The following is a 21530-nucleotide window of genomic DNA, read 5'->3' as shown; positions in this document are numbered from 1 at the left end:
CCGGGGAGCCACAGCAGGAGCCAGCTTATCTGATGCCTGAGGCCACGGGGCTGTAAGAGTGAGAGGCCTCTCCAAGAGCTGAGGCCGAGACACCCCAGAGCTGAGAGCCTTTTCCAAAGGAGGAACCCGCAGGGCCCCGGAGTCAGCGGCCTTCTCTGCAGGAAGGGGTCGCAGCACCCCGGGGGAGACAGACTTCTGTGTGAGCGGGATCTGAAGGGCCCCTGAGCTGAGGCCCCTCTCCGTGGGCAGGACGTGCGGTGACCGGGAGCCAGCAGCCTTCTCCAGAGACAGGGGCCATGGCAACCCTGAGCTGGGAGCCTTCTCTGTGGGCAGGATCTGAGGCACACCCGAATCAGCAGCCTTCTCTGGAGGCAGGGGACAGGGTGACCCAGAGCTGGGAGACTTCTCTGTGTCTGGGACCCGCACTGCCCCAGAGAAGGAAGCCTTTTCTAGAGGTGGGGATTGTGGTACTGCTGATCCAGGAGCCTTCTCTGAGGGCAGGATCCGTGAGACTGGGGAGTCTGGGACTTTTTCAACAGAAACAGACCACAGCACCTCAGGACTGGAAGCCATCTCCAATTCTGGGACCTGCGGCACCCCAGAGCTGGAAGCCTCTTGCACAGCCTGTGGCTGCGGACTCTGTGCAAAGGAGTCGTCCAGGGACTGGAGCTGATCGGCCTCAGAGGGCTCATCCCCTGCCTGGGACTGCAGCATCCCCACGGTGGCCAGGAGTCTGTCAGACAGTGGAGGAGGCAGGCATTTCACAGGGAACTCATCCAGCAGCTCGGGCTGCTGCGCCCTGCTGTCAATGAGGGACTTGTCCGATAACTCCAAAACCTCGGGGGCATCAGGAGTCTCATCTGCCAGCTGGAGCTGCAGGTCAGCAGCAGTGACAAGTGACTCATCCAGCGGGGACTGAGGTGATCCTGGAGGAGATTTGCTCGGCAGCTGAGGCTGCGAGGCGTCACTGGAGGACTCGTCCAGCGGCCAGAGCACCGCGTTGCTGGGAGGTTTGTCGGGCTGCTGAGGCCGCAGCGCTACGATGATGGGCTGCTTCTCTGACTGCAGCCTCAGGGACAGGGCAGCCTGGGGCTTGTCTGATGGCTGCAGGCGGAGCGACAGGGTGGTGGGAGGTTTGTCCGAAGGCTGAAGCCGTAGTGACAGGGTGGTGGAGGGTTTGTTGGATGGCTTCAGCCTCAGTGACAGAGTGGCGGGGGGTTTATTTGACGGTGGCAGTCTCAGAGCCAGGGTGGCAGGTGGTTTGTCTGGTGAAGGTAGCCTGAGGGCCAGGGTGGTGGGGGGCTTGTTTGATGGCTGCAACCTCAGGGCAAGGGTGGTGGGGGGCTTGTCTGAAGAAGGCAGCCTCAGAGCTAGGGTAGCAGGGGGCTTTTCTGGTGACTGCAGTCTGAGGGCCACAGACTGAGGTAGGCTGTCCAGGGGCTGAACACTCAGGTCTGTGTCTGCCTCTGTTTCTGCAGGCACCTGCTCTGGCGGCTGGGTGTCCTCGCCGTTAGTCAGGCCTTCTATGGGAGGTGCATACTCACGAATTTCTCCTGGCTCTAGAGGGTGAGGCCCACAGGGATCATGCTCTGTGCAGCATAATCGTCCATCCAGCTTGGAGATGAAGAGCATTCCTTCCCGGTGCTGCTTGCAGAAGGACCTGGGGCACATCTCGCAGAACGAAGCTGCTTCCTTGCCACACACGTCACACTGATGCCACGGGCACTCCCACTTTCCTGCAGCACGGACACGGGAGAAAAGACACACCTTAGGAGGAGGACAAGGGCAAGAAACAAAGGCCTGCTGCAAAGGGAGTTCAGGGGAAAGTGAGAACACTCCCGTAATACCCACATACAATTCTACACATCCTCTTCTGTTTCCACCTTAGCTCGACAGGCAATTAACATGAATCTGCATTCTCAGAAGGAGCAAGGGCAATGATAATCATGACAAACACAAGCCACATCAGCTCAGACCGAAAGCCCATCTGGCTCCTGCACAGCACTGACCAACAGAGTGTCTAGAGAGAAGCAGACATTCTCAGTTTGCAGATCTCTGTAGCTCTGACTTCCATAGAAAACAGCAGCAGCAATCTGTGCACAACACCCAAAGGACTTTTTAAGCTAACATGTCAGATTCATCTTTTAATTCTGGGGGGTCAAAAACCTCCCTTCCTGTTTTTTAGAAAGAAGAAGTGAGAGAGCAGTGATCACAAGGGCTAAGTTTCTATTGTCTCTGAACCCAAAGGCACATCTTTAACCTCTGGCCATGTATGGCCACGATAAAACAAAGCTGCTCCTCCAGCAGCTCCATCTTCACACAACCTACTGACCATCAGTACCAATACCACCAGCAGGCAAAACACAACATGACACTTCAGAGACTGCTGCTTTTCTCACTTGCAGATGACCTCACTGGCTCAGCTTCCTGCTCCCTTGGCCCAAGGCTGTGTCTGGCTCTACCAAATGCTTCCAGTTCATGGACACAACCAGGTACACGCTGAGCTCCTGACCACAGGATGAGCAAAGATGTTTTTCCAAATACACCTTCTGCCTCTGTGCTCTCCCAGCACCCCACATCCCCCATCTCTCCTGCTCCCTGCCTTGCTGTGGGGAGCAGCTCCTTGCAGAGCAGCCCTGACACAGAGCTCCGAGCCAGAGGGCAACCATGGACACCAGCCAGGCCAGAGCACTTCCCAGCCTGCCTGAACCAAGCCCACAGACCTGTGGCTGTGGGGAGAAGCTCCTTTCCAGGGAGGCTGGTTTCTGCAGCACAGCACTGAGCAGCTGTGGGCATTGCTCCCTGGACTTGTGCAAGAGCAGCTCTCCACTCCCCTCTCTCACGCTGCTTCTCCCCTGGGGTTGAAAGCAACACGTAGTAAGTTTTTCCCCTCCTTTGAAGCCAGTCCAAGGCTTCTGTTCCAGTCTCAAAATATGCACACTGCTCTTATGTGTCTTTTCCAATTTTTCAGCATTTTTTTCCAAGTGAAGATGTTTAACACTTCCCATGGTCTCCCCTGCTCCTGGCTCATGGTGCTGCAGCACAGGCTGTCACTGCTCCCCCTGCACCAGCAGCATCCCAGAGAGCCACACAACACTGCAAAGATCCTGGGACCATTCTTATAGAGGTCATTTGTACAGATGGAAAATAAAAAAAAGTCAAAACCTGCTCCTTTGTTGCAGAAAGGATAAATCCTTTCAAACCACTCTAATGGTCTTTGACAGGATAAAAAGGTCTAATGAATAAGCACCCCCTCTAGGGACAGCCCAGAGCTCTTGGAAGTAAGATCACACAATTAGCAAACATGCAAACAAGCAGGAAATTCCAATTACTTGACAGCAATGCCCATGGCAGAGGAAACATTTGAAGTAGAAAGTGCTGAACCTTTCATGTCCTGAATGATACTCTGAGGAGCAGGCTATGAAAATCACTGCCTATGTGTAAAAAGAGTAAAATTGCTACAACTGACTGAAAATCATTCTCTAAAAACAGTTATTAATGGTCTTGTGGCAAACTGAGAAGGCATTTCAAATTACACCCTTCAGGAATGTATTTTAATCTGTACAATAATTTACATTTCTGAAAGCAGAACAGCAAATACTCTTACAGATACAGGTAGATAATATTGAGCCTGTAAGGGACTGCAAAAATCCAGTTGGACAGGCTCAGAATTTAAACTGGACAAATGCTCTTGCACCAACAAGGTGTAATTAAATAAAGACAGGTGCAAAACAGGATTGCAAAAGGAAGAAATAAATATGGGAAAAGAATCAAGATGAAAACTCAAGAAGGATAAAGCAAACCATCAACATCCCATCAATGTAAGTTATTTTTGCAAAACAAGTAAAACATAATTTCCAAAGAAATTTTATGTAAAAAACAAAAGATAATTACTCTCTTCTGTCAGAGTAAGCAAGGCCTTGGCTGCAGTGCTGTTAAAATACTTGATTCCAGTTTTAAAAAAATGTGTAGGCAAGTGGGACACAGTCCAGAGTAGATCAAGAATAAAAACTTGAGGCTATGTTTGTACAAGCCGGAAAAGGACTGAGACAACAATCTTCCACTATGTAAAGAAATGTGTATCACAGAGCTGGCAATCCTTAGTGTTTTTAAGTCAGGCTGTTAGAAGAGACTTTGCAAATGGAAAGCAGGGGAACAGGCTGGAGGCTGGACTGTACTTTCGGAGTATTTTTTTTTTTCAAATTTTTGCCCTGATTTCACCACAAGCTAGAATATGCTTTGATACTGTTCTCTTATGTATGAACTAATGGCTGTTCAGACATTTAAGAGATTCTTTTCTAACTCCTATTTTCCAGCAGTGCTTCTCCTCACCATTCAACTCACAACTGTTTTCAACTTTGGGAAAACAGCCAGTGTGATGACCAATACCTCAGGTATTGTTGGGATTACGCTTTGCCAGGCCCCAAGAATGGGGTCAGTTCACAAGCACCATCTCTTAGGCAAGGACCAACTCCCCCTTCAGCAACTTTTGCAGTCACAGTGGGGTGCAAACCAGGGCTGGGTTAGTTGGGCAACATGATCTGCTCAAGTGAGAAAGATTTCTCTAAAAGTTAAGAAGCCATGAATAGAGTGCAAGGTCACAAGCTGCACCCAGGACACCCAGCACCAACACTGTGAGCCAAGCAGAGCCCAGCTGTGCAGAGCACTGACCTGCAGGTCTCTTGGTCAGGTTGAGGCAGTCAGCATGGTACACCTTGGGGCAGCCTGACTTCTTACAGGAGACCAGCTGGCCTCCATCCCCACAGCTGAAGCACTCGTCCTCCCGCTCCTTCATCACCTCCGCCTGCGACCTGCGCTTCATCTGCGGCCGCCTCTTGAGCTTCTTGGACTTCTCTTCGCTCAGGCTGGGCTGGCTCTGGGGGTGGAAAGATGTTGGTTAACACAGGGCTCTGCCCCATCCACCTGCTCCCTTGCTGCTGCAAACCCTGCTGACACAAATCCCACTGCCAGCTATACCTGAGACCTGTGCAGCATCTCTAGTGCTGCTCGGTATTTGGAGCCAAGTTACTACAGCAAATAGCTCCCAGTTATTTTGAAAGAGCCTGGAAGTCATGCAGCAAAGCTTGACTGGACATGGGATTTATATGACTAGCAAGAGCAGAATGAGGAGCTGGGGTTGCCTGGTGTCACTGAGCTTGTGCCACCTCTCCCAGACTCTTCAGGTCAAAGCAGACAGGTCTCCTGGCACACATTACTCAGAAAGAGTCTATTCAGGGCCTTCCTGCACTTTTTCACATTCATCACTTCCCTCTCCATTTTCAGTATGAATTTATCTGTCATCAGTTTAGACCTACTCGTTCTTGTGTCAATGCTGCTCTTTTGCACCAGAACCACAGAATCTTTACGGTTGGAGAAGACCTCCAAGATCATCAAGTTCAACATTTGAAGCTTTTCTATCTCCCTCAAGAAACCCCTGGGACACACTCCCCTGCTTGCAAACTGAAGATTTCACAGTCTGCACACTCAGTCTTCCCAGTGGCTTTTCTTTGCCCTTATTGAGTATATTTATCCCAAAGGAAAGTTACAGAATTACACATGCTACCTCAGATAACACCTTGTACAAAGACACCAACACTCAGCCAAAAGAACAGAAAATCCCCCAAAGCACTGCCCCCATTTGCCTTTTCCACAGCTGTGTCACACCACAGCTCAGTCCTGTGGCAGCTGAGCTGCACAGTGGCTCCTTCTCCACCACAACTGCCCAGCCATGACCTCCTCATGGTGGATTTGTTTCTGCTGTTAACCTCTCCAGGTGTGTACTGTGGAATATCCAATCTCCATTCCCCCTATACTCAGTTATTCCTTTGCAACTGCCCCATCCTCTTACTCTCCCACACCAGTGACAACCAAACTCTGCATCATCAGTAGAGTTAAATTATCTGTGTAGTGAAGTAACTACAGCTGGACCCAGGACAGGCAACTAAATGGTTCAAGTGCTCTCTTCTCTGGCCTAAGGCTTCCTCAACCCTGCTCTTCCAACTCCCCCTGGAGCCAGGCTGAGCCTCCCATTGTGTGGAATACTCAACTGGACAAAGATGATGCTTCTTGCCCCCAGTCCTGACCTTATCAAAGCACCATCAGTTTAGTTTATCTAAGGAGACACGAGCTAAATTCTGTGCCATTTTCTACATCTCTTTGTGTTCAAATATGTGTTCTCCATGCAGGATATATCTGTGTGCTGAGACAATGCTTATGAAGCAATTTTGACATCCTTTATTCTGCAAAAATATAATGCATAATATTTTCATCACCAAAACATTTAAAAACCTTGGTCTCCAGGCCTACAATTTCAGAACTCTGCAGCTGGTTATCCAGCTTTCCTGTCACCAAGGAGCTACATCTCTTGATTCTTTCCTTCCCCTTCACACGTGGAAGTTTCTGCTTTCATACCATCATTACCCCTGACAATAGGGACAAGCCAGGCCTTTCTTATCACTGAAAATGCAGGCACTGAAATGCTTCCATCTAAACTATGCCACCGATTTTCAGCCATCTAATTACAAAGAGAACACGAAAATCCCTTCACAGCTAATTTGAATGTCTAAGAGAGGTCTAACAGCTGGACTAAGCAATTCCCACTTGCTCCCTGCAGTACCATAGACTCCCAAACATTCCTCCACACTCCCAGTTAGAACTGATTATACTCAAGTTCACTTTTAAGAGTGAACTTGAGTATAATCAGTTTTGTCTTGCTGTATCTTCAGCAAGCTTAAAAATGCATCTATTGTGAGAAGAATTTTTTTAAAAAACCACCCCAAGGTATTGTTTTCTCGGTACTGTTTCTTAGACCATCTCATCAAGATGGAATGAGTTGCCTCAGATATCACAATGGAACATGAATGCCAACTAAAGGGCACCTTTCTCTCATTTCCATCGTGCAACCTGCAATTTCAAGGCAAAAATGACAGTCAAACCATGTATAACACAGGGGCAGCACAAAATCAATTGAACTTTAAATTGCAACCCGAAAAGGAGCTAAATACATCAGATGTGCCACTCCCCCCATCTGTCAGCTTCTGAAGACATCCATTTTTTATTTCTGTAAGTTAATTTTTCTGAAGAACTAATCTCTGGAGAATTCATAAAACCTCCCCTATATACTGATGGGGCTCAACAACTGTGCTGCTGGAGGTTTTTAACCCTTAACTGTGGGCACGGCAGGATCCACATGCCAGAGCAGAGGGATTACAGACTGATTTGGTGAAGCATTTGTAACAAACCAACAGCTGAGACATAGATTTAGCGGGTGACAGCTGGGAACTGGGCCAACTGCTCCTGTTATTTCCTTTTCCCAGTGAGAACCAGCTCACACAAGGAGGTAATTGAAATCAATTCCTGTTACTGCAACACTACAGTTACAAATCGAAGCCCTCAAAAAGTCAGTGAGTTCTAAAAGCTGGTGGTTTTTCAACTACAGATATGGCAGATTTCTTATGTCTGTTTGATGTGTAAAAATCGGTCATTTCATTAAAACCAGAATAAAACCAAGAACTTTACTACAGAATAGAGGTAGCAGCCTTCTGGCTCTAAAGCAACTTCAGTGTGAAGGAATGTGAGTTTGCTGGCCTTCCATGCATGCTCATAATTTACTTTGGGAGTCTTTACTTTGGGAAATGGGCTGAGTTGTGTTTTCTTCGTTATCTAATGAAGTCTTTCCCATGCCTGCCCTTTGCTCCTCTAGTGCTATGGAAAATGTCAGGATAAGAAGCAGATTAAAAAAAAAAAAATTAAAAAACCCCACCCTCTTTCTTTTATTCTTTCAGTGTAAAATAAAGCTTCTTGTCATTATTTATAGCAACTCTGATAACTGAAGACTAAGACTTGCTCTCAGAATGAAAACTCGAATATTTAACTCATTTCAAGCACTGTTCCCATGGCCACACTTCAATGATCTCCAACCAGAAACCTCTGCAACCAATGATTGATACACATCTATGCAAAGAGGCAATTTGGAAGAACAAAAGCTTAAAGGATGCATCATACCTTCGGCCTTACTCCTAGGAAGCCACTGCAGTTTGGGGCACCACATTTACAAACGGTCTTTCCATTTCCCAAACACTCCAGATTGTAGTTGAAAGTCAGCTCAGTCCCTGGCACAAAAGCAGATCAAAACCAAGCAAGTTGTTAATGAATTACAGAGTAGAATGTTTCACTGTTAAAATAAAAGCACTTTTTAAATACGATGTCACAAGTGACTGCCACCACTACACAAGGACACCAAACTATTAATCTCCCCAAAGATCTGTGTAGATTGAAAATTCAGTAAAACCCCTCTCCCCTACCACATTTTACAGCTAAAAAGGGCATTGATCCTGTAGCAGGCCCCTGTATCAACCTCCACTGATACCATGTGTGTGTTTCCTTATGTTAATGCTGCTGTTAAGCCTCATGAATACCCCAATGTAAATAAAAATTAAATCCCCTTCCAGAGAGCTACAAACCCTCCCTTTTCCTTACAGAACCCCCGAGGCTACTGCAGGCATTGACAGTGTGTTCCTTACCAGCTTTGATATTTACAAGTGCGAAGAGCCCGACCCGAGTGTCACCATTCACACACCATTTCTGAGTCTCACAGTTGGGCTGGCAGCAGTGGTTCATGAACCGAGCATAGTTACCCTTTGGCCCAGCATCAATGATTCGATCCTGGAATTGCAAAAAAACAACCCAGAAAAACACATTTCAAGCAGCTATCATGAGCTGCAATCAACCAGCTCTGATGCCTCTGGCCAGTGCTGGCAGATCACACGGCAATAGAGCCTCCTGCACATCATCCTCCTCCTCAGAGACACAGGACTTTCAAGGGACAAAGACACTCTCCCAAACAGCCAGGACAGTGCCACTGCTGCTTGCTGGGAAACAAGACCTCCCTGTGGCATCAGTATTGGATAAAAACCACCCCAGCACACTTCCAAGGCAGCGCTCGTGGTTCCAGGCCCCAACTTCTGCTTAAAGCAAAATAGCAATTCCTATTTCTTACATGTCAGTGTATAGAAAGAAAACAAGAAGAGTGTGTAAGGTGAGGTACACTGGTGCACAGCTTGTTATGGGGCTGGAGAGGAGAGGGAAGCTGCAATTGAGATTTGCTTTTGTAGCAACGAGGCGATATTAACACTTGGGCCTGCCCCATCAGCCATACAAGGAGAACAAGATATGGTCAGTGTGAACTTGCAGCAGGATGAGGGGAAAGACAAAGCAGCCACTGTTATCCTGTCCCACACTCTACAGTTTCCTCCCCATGTCTGTTTTCATGGTTTCTTTCTCATCTTTCCATGGTTGAGTAACAAAGTGGGGAAAGCAGCTGACACAATCACTTAAACTCTAAAAATCAGGAGTTCATAGCAACAACCTGGCCTGCAGGACCCACTGGGGACCCTGTGGCTGTAACTAAATCCATCAGTCTACTGAGAACAGCAAGACCTGAGACCTGAACTCAGATGAAGGTCTTGCTGTGCCTGTAACTTACATGCCTCTTCTGGCACACACCAACCACATTCTGGGCTCTCCAAAGTCCAGCTGCTGGGAAGGATCCCATGTTCCCAAATTCAGCCTCTCATGCTGAAGTAGGATCTGCAGTCCTCAGACAACTGTCTTCACCTCTAATGAACAAACTCAGGCAATGCCTGTTCAGACTTTCCTCCTAAGCCTGAAATCCAGCCTGAAGCTCCTCTATTACACATTAATTCATTTAATAATTTCAGAGGAAATGCAGACCAGCTCGTCAGCAATGCTTAGCACCTTTTTGCTAGATGGAGTATCATGCCTTCATTCCCATCTTTTTATTTCTGTTCAGGATGCTGGCAGGACATTCCTTGCACATACCTTATCCAGTGTCAGCATGTAGAAATTGGTGATGTCGTGCTCCTGAGCATAGCGGATTCGGGCTCGGCACTCCTCCTCATCAATTAGCTCCCCAACATACTCATTAACAAATTCACCCTGCCAGACACAAAACAAGCTGATAAGACAAGACAAATTATCTGCAGGATGGAGGGACATCAACCTTTTTGCTAGAACTTAGCTCCTGTTTCCTTCCTAAAAATTTCTCCCTGTGCTCTGCAGCCAGTTTGGCCTATAACCTACACCAAAAGCCCTGAACCATACATCCGTTTCACATGCTCAAATGACTCAAATTAAATAAAGAACTGTGACCATCAGGTTATTCTTTGTGCCAAAGAAAGAATTAGCATCCAGGGACAGCACAGAAGTTAACCACAAGAACAGCACTTCGCTGCAAAGCTCAAAGCACTGCCCTAATTGCATTCCAGATGAAAACAATATCCCTTTGGGGACCAGCCACATGGAGCAGCAGGATGCACCTGGAGCACCTGCTCCTGCAGTGAGTGCAGGAGTTCTCCTGCAGTGAAGTACTGCAGAGACTGTACTCCAGCCACTAAAGAGAACCCCAGCTCTGCTCCAGTGGGGCTAATAGGTCCCCCCACTAAATAACTGAGTGTTTCTGTTTCCAGTCTGTCTGCTGAAAGTGAAACAAGCACATGGAATGGCAGAAATATCCTTTAACTTATGGCACAGCAGGCAGCAAAGTTTTCAACAGGACAGACTCACATTTTGCCTCTTCTATCAAGGCCTCCCTCTTATCACGTCATCACTACTCCCTTTTCAGACATTCTTCTCTTACTATGCTGAAAGTCCTCTGTTTCACTTTATCCTTTATTAGCTTTGGGGTTCTTTTGGATTTAACATTCCTCCTTCTTCGTTCAGCACAGATGTGTGTCCAAAGAATTGCTCTTCTTTGCATTTAAAAAACACATACAAGTGTTTGAGGTGGAGATAATCAGTTTCAGCAGTAATAACAGCCATGTCCAAGACACTGCCCTTTTTTAAGATCCAAGCCCGGGTTTCTGTTTCTGACACAAGATTCTCATGCTGGATAAGCCTGGTTAGTCAAGAATGGGGAGGAGGAATAATCACTGTTCCCCCATCTGGAAATCCTGAGCACTGTCCCATTGTTCTTACAAGCAGACTGACCAAGCAATCACCTTTCTTACCCTGTGGGACATGCAAATAATTTTCCCGGTCAGCTGAGCCAAAACACTTTTGTCAAGACTGCAAAGACTAAACTCAACTTTTTTTCTAAATGGCATTCTACTAAAAGAAGTCTTTTTCAAACCAAGACTGATCAAGAGAGAAACAACAAGAGAAAGCAACACAGAAAGAGCGCAGGTACCTTCCTGATGTCTGTTTTGGCCTGCAGGCCCCAGCCTCGTGCCAGCGTGCGGAAGATCTGCACCTCGGGGTACTGGCGCTTGGAGAAGCACTGGTTCTGGCAGCGCTCCCCCGCAGGGCACACCAGGGGGTGGCACTCGTAGAGCAGCATGCGGTTGATGCACTCCGAGTCCAGGCCGCAGGGGTTCTCGTCCGTGGGTTTGCAGTTGCAGCGCGGGATCTCGGACAGGTCTGCAGTGAAGATCTGCACCTTCCCCACGGGCCGGTTCACCTTCAATGCACACGAGGGACATGAGCTCTTGGGAGCTACAGGTTACCCCGACAGGCATTTCTGTACTCCACCCTTGCCTACGAGCTGCAGTGACTTAGTGACAGCGAGGGGCAGAAGGACACAAGTACAGGCACAGCTGTACTCCTGGGAATTCTATTTCGAGAGGCAGAAGGTTAGAGGAAACAGCTCAGGAGGATGCAGGTTGCCTGTTAGCATCACCTGGTGCAGTGTGTATTCTGTGACCCTGGAGAGGTGAGAGGCTGCCAAGTGTCCCCCTCCCATCATCACTGAGCCCACATCCAGCCCAATGCTCTTGCTGGGGCACACAGCATCCCTGTGACCAGCACCAAGCCACTTTGTGCATCAAACCACACCTTTTCCAGTCTGAGTGTCAGGTGCTTTTCCTCAGCTTTCCCTTACTGCCCTGCTTTTTGAATGTTACCTTCAAGCTGGTTTGTGCTCTCAGCTGTCACACCTGTGACAGAAGGCCTACCACACAGTTACCTCCCTACCCAACTGTCCTGCAGATGTAAATGGAAGCCAAACCAGACAAGGCTGGGGTTGGAAGGCCCAAAGAGGAGCTCAGAGTTAAGCCAAGGAGCTCTCTAAAAACCGCTCCAGGAGGAAGCGGAGTGCAGCACCAGGTGGAGAAGTGACTGGCATGTCTGTGGCATGAGCTGGGTCCTTGGGGTTTGGTTAAAGGCAGCAAACGCTGAAAAGCAGGCAACAGAGAGTCAGGACTTTGGAGAGAGACACTGAAGAAAAGCTCCTTGCTGCTCTTTCCCTGGGTGAACCATTGTCTCACTTTCCTCTCCCAGAACATGAAAGGAAGGGATTTTAGCAAAACTATTCCAGCCCCCGTATAAGTTACCTAGTCCCACCCACAGCCTGTCTGAGGCTGGCCCAGTCCTGATCCCCCTTTGTTTAAACACAAACCCTGCAGAAACCCCTCATTAATCACTTCAACACAGTCTCCCCCACCTTCCTCCTAGAACTGAGCCCCACCTCCAGCCTTCCTTGTCACGCAGGTTCTCCTCTGCTGGTTCCCATCTCTCACCCAGACTCATCAAGAGTGGCAAGACTCACAGGATTGGGTCAATCCTCTACTGGTACTGCTCTAGCACTGCCACTGCACACCACACATACCCAGCACACACCTGCCCTATTCTCTGAGGCACTGCTGGGAAGAAACCAAAACAGGGCAATGCTTGGACTCAGCACAAGCCTGATGTGATGAAAGATCCCAAGTACATTTTGCAGCAGCCTCTCATATGGGTGTTCCTTGGGACGGACTCGAGGTGCTGATCTCCTTAGAAGGAGTGGACACAAACAGCTTCATCCATTCCATCCTGAAGCCCTCTCCAGTTCACCATCTGCTCCTGCAAACCGCTTTGCTTTCAGAGAGACAAACAGCTTGCACCCAGACCTCAGAAGAGCTGCCATGACTAATGACCACAACCGTCATTATTTATATAAAAGGGTATTTCAAAGGCTCTAAACTGCTTCCAAAGTTCCTTCATGTTGTGGCCAGAGAAGCCTAAAAATAGCTATAATGAGAAACTACTTCCTCCACTGAAGCTGCCAGGCCCATACTGCTGCCACAGCATTCAGTTGTGCTCTTTACACCACACAGTAACTCATGCAGGATATACCTGCCCGCCTAAAAACCTAGCTAGATACAAAAAATGCCAGAAATCAGTTAAGCTTTCATATTTTGCCACATAAAAAGGGAAGGAGCAGACAGAAGCAGCAAAAAAAGAACACAGTCCCTGAGTCAATGGGTTTCTGGTCAGCTGGGATCCAGTTCTCAGACACAGGCACATGCTTGGCCTCAGCTCTCTTCTCAAGTCACCTCCATCCTCTAGCTATAGCTGCTCCAATTCTAACTCAACAACAACAATAATATTTAACAGCCCTTAATGTGAATAGGTCCCCAAAACAGAAGAAAAGGGCTGATATTGCAGCCTGTACACCTGCTTCAGTATTTCTGTTCGGTCACCAACTGATACAGAAAGAGATATAAAACAATAGCAGATGATAGAAGATACTGTGGGTTACCACACCCTCCACACAGCCTTGCTGCACTGCACCCTGACCACCTCCTGTCCTGGTCTGTCCACCTTGCCACCAGCAGCATGGAGCATTTGACCACACTGGCCATTACCAGCCCTCTCCCCTGAGTTCTCAAGGTACAGAGACAGTTCCTTTGGACCACACAACTGACACAGACAGCACAGACATGACCAGATCTGTTCCAGCAAACCAGAGCACCTCTGTTACTGCAGCCCAGCTTGCTGATGATGGAGAGAGGATCAAAGGAACCTTCAAGAACAGCCAGACACCCAAACATCAGAAATGTTTCTGTATACCTGTAAATCACCTGCACTGAGAGCTCAAGACTTCTCTTCTGCACCTGCCCCCCACCACCTCCCCTCACCTTGATGTGTTTGTAGGGAGGAGGTTTCTTGTCATTCTTTTTGTCTTCCTGAAGTTGTCTCAGTTCTTTCTGTGCTTTCAATTCTTCAAATCTCACAGCAGCTTCCTGAAGAGCTAAGTGAGAGAACAGGCTCTGTTATGAGGAACTCCCTCTGCTCACACAGAGCTGGGCAGCCACTGTCCACCCAGTGTTCACCAAGAGGAGGGTGAAGAAAAGGCCAATGCAGCAGAGAAGTGCAGAAATTACAGTCAAGGGCCTGCTCATGGGTGATGAACCATCCCATGTGCTGGCTCTCTTTGCCTGCCCTCTTGGGCAGAGATGCCAGGCAGCTACATCCACAACTCTCAAGTACACTTTTATATCAAGATAATGACTGCATTGCACAGAGGGAAGCTGACACAGCAGCAAGCTCACTTGAATTTTGAGATGCTATATCAGAGCTGGACAAAGATTTGAGATCTGCACATCCTTCTCCCTCTCTGGGAGTCAAACAGACACTCTGAGCATGCTGGATGTTACATAAGCAGCAGCTCATTCTACACCTTTAATTTCACTTCAGTTCTAAGAAGACATTTTTCTCTGCTACATGAATGACACTTTTCCAAAGAGAATGAAGAAGGTAAGACCATGTACTTCCCTGGATGAAGACAAGTTACCTTTTTTGTAAATGCCATCCACGCCTTTCCCCATCTTGTCTTTGCTGCTGACATCACCTTCCATGTAAGGGAACACACGAGCCTGGTGGGTCCACAGGTAGTCCTTGGAGCCAAAGAACAGCACAGGGAACTCGCCAATGTCATGTTTCATTTTTTGGATGTTGACAGGAATTGTCCTAGGATGGCAAATCTCAGCTGGCCACCACCTGCAACACAGGAAAGGGCAGATGAAACCTCTGGCTTCCCCACTTCCAGACACCTCAAAAGTATGCTAGTGCATGGAGACATGGGAAAAAGTGTGTGAGGGCCTACCAGCAAGGCTGGTGGGGAGAAAAGAGGCTATTGGAGGAGGAAAGCTCACGTTTTATGAGCAATGTGCATGCAAAAAATGCAGAGGCCAGCTGCAATGAACCCTGCAGAGAGGAGCAGCTCCTCACCTCCATCACCATGAGCACTGCATGAAGAAGGAATGGGGACAAGTCTGTTCTATCTTCACCTACCTGTAGCGCCCAACTTTCACCCAGACTACTTCTTTGTAGTGTGGCTTTTTGCCTGCCTTGCAATCATTACAATACCAGCTTCCCTCTGGCATCTCAATGTTTAGACACTCACGGTGAAACGCAGCCGGGCACGACTCGCAGCATAAAAGGCTGCCCCCTGCAAAGAGAAAGAGGAGAAATTTATCAGTCACTGTGCAGAAGCCCTGCACTCCCCATTTCCAGACAGACCTGGAAAAAGAGAATGATGGTCTCCTGCAAAAAGTTGGGCCCTATTCACAGTAAAAAAAAAAAAGAACCCTTCTAAGAATCCAGAAATCCAAAAAAAAAGTGTAGTTTGAAGCTGGACTTAAATGTGGAAATACAGAGAGGCAGGCTGCTCTCTGCAGTTCCCATTGGGACATTCAGGATGGGAAAAGCTTCTGCCCTCTGTAATGAATTCCAGGCAGGGCATTCCCTGGGGCCAGGGGACCTCACCTTCCGAGCAGACAAAGCACCAGCTGACGTTGACGTGCTCGTGGTTGCGGCAGCCCCGGCGGGCAGTGAAGTGGTTGGGGCAGATGATGCTGTTGGAGGCCAGGACCACGGAGCCGGCGGCCAGGCAGAAGTCGTTGGAGTGATACGCGACCGGACACCGCACGCAGCGCATCAGGCGACCTGGCACCGACAGCCACACAGTCAGCCCCTGCACGATCACCCCTCCTTCCTGCTCAAACTAGACTCTACTCATACCTAAGCTCAAAAGGAGCTCTGGAGAAGGAAGCTGACCTTTAATTTTTATAGATCACCCATGATATACTCATTGGATTTCTATGAAGTTATTTAATATAACTAAATATATATAAAATTATAAAATGTGGAATACCTATACCATAGATAAAATTGCATTATTTAGAAGTGAAAAATATCCTGCGTGCTGTGCAGAAACAGTTCAAGAGTTCACAGACTGGGACTGCTTCCTATCATACACAAATAATTACTAAATCAGCTCCGACAGTAATTACAGACAGGGTGTTCCAAGTGCTTAGCTGCACATAATGAAATCAATCCATGTAGCTTCTGAAAACACAAGCACTTGCCTCTTGTTTATCAGATTTTACCCTGAAATTCCAGAACTTCCAGGCAATTCAGACTTCCCTACAGGCCTAGTTTATGTGAGGTTTTTGAGTTCAGTTTTCAGTTCCTCACAGCAGACTATAAACAGGAAGAAGAGATGGGAGAAGAGGGGTAAATGTGACCATTGAGAAGCAGCAGCCAGTCAACAAATGTTCAGTGGGGAAGCGGCTGGCTGTGGGCTGCGGGCTTTTGGCCTTGGTGTTGTTTTCTACACCAAATACTGATAAATGGGGGCAAAAAAGCCAACTTTGACACAGACTCTGAGGATAAAAATAGAGCCAGTCTTATTGTCACCCATCTTAAGACACCAAGGATTAAAGAAAGGCAGCCTTAGAAGCAAACGTACACAGCAATCACAAAAGTTTTAAGTTTGATCATGTGAGATAAAGGTCAAGGTATTGCTGCAAACAGCTCAAACAAATGTTTGCTTAGGAAGCTTAGCCCAAGGGTGTCTCCACTACAAGATGAGAGTTTACATAGAAAAAAAACGGATTAGTAGAACAATATCATAGTTTGCCCTGTGCTGCTCTTGATGCTGCTGTGTTGACAGCCCATGCTGCTAAGCAAGGCACCATCTGCAGCACTGGCACAGTGAGGAGCAGGTGGGAGAAACACAAGCGTGTCTGTACAGCTCCAGAGATTTACTCAAAAACCCACTGAGGCCTGAGGCAAGGCTGGGCGTGCAGGAATTCCAGCCTCGGGACAGCCTGAGAACATTCCAGCTGCCATGGCCGACCGTGGGGACTGCTGCTGAGCCTCACACTCTGACACCACCCCTTCCACTCCCCTGGGAGCAGCTACTCCTCAGCAAACACAGCCAGCGCTGAGGCAAGGACACAAAGGCAAGAGTGCAAAGAACCGGTGAACCAGGTGGACATGAAACAAAGAAAAACCAGGTGACTGCACCCCCCCAGACCACCCTGGAGGACTGGGTACCTTTAGAGGCAGAGATGTTTGCTGGGTTAGCAGCATGGCAGGTCATGCAGATGTGCAGGGAGCAGCGGAAGCCCTTGTTCTGCATGACTGTGGGCGGGTATTTCTGGATGCAGGCTTCGTGGTAATACTTCCCACAGAGGGGCAGCAAGCACCGCTTCACATCCTCCCCGCAGCTCTTGCACACAAAGCAGGTGTGGACCCCTGCAGAAAGAGCAAGGCACTGGTCACACAGGAGGGCTAAATGAGGGCCTGATGCTGTCACCAGGCTGCCTAACCACACAGCACAACTTCCCAGCCTGCTGCACCCATCCCAGAGCACAGCTCTCTGCACCAGGCTGCTTTGGCCTGAAGCTGCAGTAGAACTCCACATCAAAATAAATATTATTATAGCTGGGACTTCAGGCCAAGGAAAAAAAGAAAATAAAAAAAATCAATAACCCTACTTTGAGATTTCCTCCTTTCCAGCCTGAAAAAGACTTCTCCTCCCCATCAGACCCCTTTCCAGAGTCCCAGGTAAGAATTTGTCTCTTTCCCAGCAGATCATGGACATTCACTTTGTACATCAAGTCTGAATCAACAGTAAGGCTGGTAAATATTTGAAGCCATTATTAAGGGCTTCAAATCAACAAAGAGAAGGTTTAGATTAAACATTAGGAAAAAATGAGGCCCTAGCACAGGTTGCCCACAGAAGCTGTGGATGCCTCTTATCTGGAAGTGTTCAAGCCAAGGTTCAACAGGGCTTGGAGTAACCTGTTCTAGTGGAAGGTGCTCCTGCCTGTGGCAGGGGCGTGGAATTTGATGATCTTTAAGGTCCCTTCCAACCCAAATCACCCTGTGAGTCTAATTAGAAAGTCATTATCAGACATCAAACCAATAATGTGAGGACTGAGAGCTACTCAGCAGCCCTACAGCAGGCAAATCACTCCAGTCAAGGCAGCACCAGGTAAGGCCACAGTCCTGCCCTACCTGTGGAACACTCATTGCAGATGAATTTGCCCTTTGGCATCTCGGAGAGCCCAAGGCACTGCAGGTGGAAAGCACCACAGCACTGCGCCTCACACAGCAACAACTCCCCTGGCTTCTCACAGATCTGGGGGAGAGAAACACAGTATCAGCTTGAGCAATTTTCCTCCCAGCAGCATCCCACACAGCAGCAACCCCCATGCTGGCCAGAAAGGCCAGCAGAGACCCCCCGGGGAAAAATGTTACATTTTCATTGTGTCAGTTAATTCGTGTAGTTTGTGTATAACCACTGTTATTTACCATCCAACTCCCTGACACCCTACATTGGGTAAAATGTATCTTATGCTGGTCACATCTCCCTAACCTCCGTGAACTTTAAGAGGAAGAAATGCTATTGCAGGAGAAATGCTTGATACAGAACACAAAAAGCTGATTAATTCCACAATAAGCACTTGGAGGCTACCTGGGCTTACCTGGGGCACCAATGTGTCCCAGAACTTACACAAAAATACTTTACAGTGGGATAGTTTCAGAGAGATTTCTTTGGGAACACTACCTGACACACATTCTCCTTGAGAGCTGCTCCTCCTCCACGCTCCCCCTGTATCTTTTTGGACGAAGGCACTCCATGGTCATTCTCTGACCCCTCCTCATGACCCTCTTTGGGGCTTGCAGCAGTCCCATGAACCGATGTTTCCCCCTTGAAAGAGAAAACTAGAATTAGGACTCTCAGTAGCACCCATCCTGCCTTGGAAATTACAAATTCAGTCACAGTTTGGCAGGTGTTACACACCCTGGAGAGAACATCTCCCATTACAGTTCCTCCAAAAGATTTACAGGAAAGGAAAGGAAAGAACTCTTAGTTTACTAGGTGATTAAAAATACACAACACAATTACCTTTCTGTGCATAACCACTCTCTGAGCAAGGAGTGAGCCCTGAATGGAAACAAATCAGGTAGAAAAAGTCAGAAGCACCCCAGTATCTACTTGCACTAGAAACACAAATGAAAAACCTCAATCTTCATAGCACCTGTCACACACTAAACCAACTACATTTTTCCTCTACACTCAGCTTGTTCTAACCCATGTGAAATAGAGATACAAAGGTACTCGAGGCCTGTGTTGGGTATGAAATCAGCCAACCCCAAAAGGAGCAGCACAGCAGGGCATGCACAGCCCATCCTGACTGAGGTGTGCAGTCTCCCACTGTCCTATATGAGTGTACAGCACTGCCCATAACATCCTCTGGTGAAAAACCATCCTGGGGAGAGGATGGGTTTCAAACGATAAAGGTCCAACCACACACTCACAGGCCAAGTCAGATCCTGCCACAAGGTTTCCCAGTGTCCATGGCACCTGCCCAGGCAGTTAGGAGGAAAGAATAGCAGGTATCCTAGAGACATTTGTTTCTAGCACAAAATGTGGCTGTCCTGCAGCTACACCCTGCAGCAGTGCCACAGATTCTGTCAGGACAGGCAACTGAGGGCTAGAAAACACCATCCTGCCAGCTTCCAGCCCACTTGGGAGCTCTAGGGAACACTCCAGTGGCCTCAGCAGCCCCAGCTGCCACTCCAGAGTAGGGACAATTTAAGGACATTAATACTGCACTAAAATGATGCCTTTAGCTACGTGCTTTGAGCCAGAACATTTTAAGGACTCTGCCACTTTTAAATAAGGCAGCTCACTGCAGGTAGCTGAGTGATCTCAGTGCACAGCTGCCAGCTCCTCCCTGGGTCACCAAGCTGTAGCCACTGTACACCCAAGCACAAATAGTACACCTGAGAGACCTTGTGAGAATTCAAAGTGCTGGCAGAAGCAGCAGCCATCACTCCCACACCCCCAGGCCTGCTTGGTGCAAGCCTGTCCAGCCAACAATCACGAGAGGGAGCTTTGCAACACTTTCTGTAAGGGAAAGGCTGAGCTGTGTGTGTAAGCTGAATTGAATGCCTTTTGAACACATTCTGAATCTCGGCAAAAAAGGACAAAGGACATAAAGATCTTCTAAAGTTTAAAGCTGGAAGAACCTGGAGCTAGTATTTGCTCAGATAATGATGCTTTCTTTGCCTGGAACTGTTGGTTTTTCCCCTATTCCCTGAATGTAGCAGTATGAGTTTATTTGGGGACACTTTAAAGCCATGTGCCTTCTGTGGAGCAATGAGGCACAGATGCAGTGAGGGTATATTGAAGTACACATTACAAAGATGAATGGTATAAACTGATTTTATTGAGAGAAAAAAAAAAGAAAAAAAGCAAAGTCCCAACTACAGGCTACTGCCAGTCCAACACACCTTACAGAGTACTTGTTCTAACACTGCTCCCAGAACTGCTGAGGGAAGGGATGTCAGAGCTAGAGAGGATGAGCAAGGCCCATCCTTTGTGAGCATGGAAAAAGGCATTGCCACTCAAGGATCTGCCACTGTTTCCCTTCCTTCCTCTGCCCAGCACAAGCACTGCAACACTCCATACCTCCTGCAGAAAGAAAGGCTCATCCCAGGTCTTCTTCCAGAACCATCCCTGCTGCTGTGTCTGGCACAATCCCAAAGCCTGACCTGTTCTTTGGCACAGCCTGACCTTGGCTCACAACCTTGACAACCATTTCAACAGCATTTTCCATCCCATTCTGTCAGTCTCTTACTGCCTGATGTTGTAAATTTGCACTCCTGGTTCCACAGACAGGCAAGGCCAGAGAAAGCTGCTCAGCTCAGCCCAGGCTGACAAGCTTTCCCCTGCCCTCTTTTCTTTGGAAGGCTTCACTGGGCTGTATCATCAAACCATGTATTTCTTCTAGCAAAGTGGAGTTCCTTGCCCAGTGTGTGCAGTCACTGAGGGAGCAGCATGGTTTGAATTCCACATGAAAGCACAACAGCATCTCCACAGCATCCCAAAACTCACCTAAGCCAGGGGATGAACACCCACCACAGCAGCTAAAGAGACAGAATTACCTAGAAAGGGAGGTTGGCAAAGGTGCCAAGCATTGATCTTTTTTTTTTGCATGGTTTACACCATACCTGACTTCTGGTACACAATACAAATGTCTACATCTAGAGGCAGCTAAGGCTGGGTTTCCTCTGCAGTGAGTAGTGACTACAGGATTCAGAGCATGGCCTAGATCTCTGCTGCTCTGAGCTGCCCCTCTTTTCACAGAGAATTTGCTGTCTCTTAGTGGGTAGAGCAGACAATGCTAACTGCCCCTGCCCAGCACTGGCAAAGGCATTTGTACAGGCTGTTTTAAAACATTAGTCCAGCTGAGCATGCTTCAAAAAGAACACTAGCACCAGCACAGGAAAGCATACATGGACCAAGGGTATTACACCAATTTATTAACTTTATCACAAATGCCCTTTCCAAAATGCAACAGGATGGCTGGAACTGCTTAAAGTGGTGTGAGGTTTCTGTTCTCCTGTAAACTGTGGTTATAATAACAAATATAACAATATTGATCTATAAT

At 47.9% G+C, this 21530-nt stretch overlaps 1 protein-coding gene across 1 annotated transcript in view; it reads right to left on the bottom strand.

Annotated features, from left to right (window-relative positions):
* Positions 1-21530, bottom strand: part of NSD1 (nuclear receptor binding SET domain protein 1) — a 62177-nt gene that overhangs the window by 3320 nt on the left and 37327 nt on the right. Inside the window, exons 11-23 of the mRNA XM_031055208.1 lie at positions 18638-18781; positions 18085-18208; positions 17119-17319; positions 15544-15723; positions 15070-15226; positions 14570-14775; positions 13914-14026; positions 11207-11476; positions 9841-9957; positions 8523-8664; positions 8005-8111; positions 4672-4876; positions 1-1736 (exon numbers count right to left, since the gene is read on the bottom strand). The exon at positions 1-1736 is cut by the window's left edge and continues 601 nt beyond it. Coding sequence (XP_030911068.1) covers positions 1-1736; positions 4672-4876; positions 8005-8111; positions 8523-8664; positions 9841-9957; positions 11207-11476; positions 13914-14026; positions 14570-14775; positions 15070-15226; positions 15544-15723; positions 17119-17319; positions 18085-18208; positions 18638-18781 — 3702 coding nt within the window. The remainder of the gene's footprint in view (positions 1737-4671; positions 4877-8004; positions 8112-8522; positions 8665-9840; positions 9958-11206; positions 11477-13913; positions 14027-14569; positions 14776-15069; positions 15227-15543; positions 15724-17118; positions 17320-18084; positions 18209-18637; positions 18782-21530) is intronic.

This window comes from Geospiza fortis, unplaced genomic scaffold, assembly GCF_000277835.1.
Source record: "Geospiza fortis unplaced genomic scaffold, GeoFor_1.0 scaffold55, whole genome shotgun sequence".
Taxonomy (NCBI): Eukaryota; Metazoa; Chordata; class Aves; order Passeriformes; family Thraupidae; genus Geospiza; species Geospiza fortis.
Note: the sequence above shows the minus strand (reverse complement) of the source record. Positions and strands in the feature narration are given on the sequence as shown.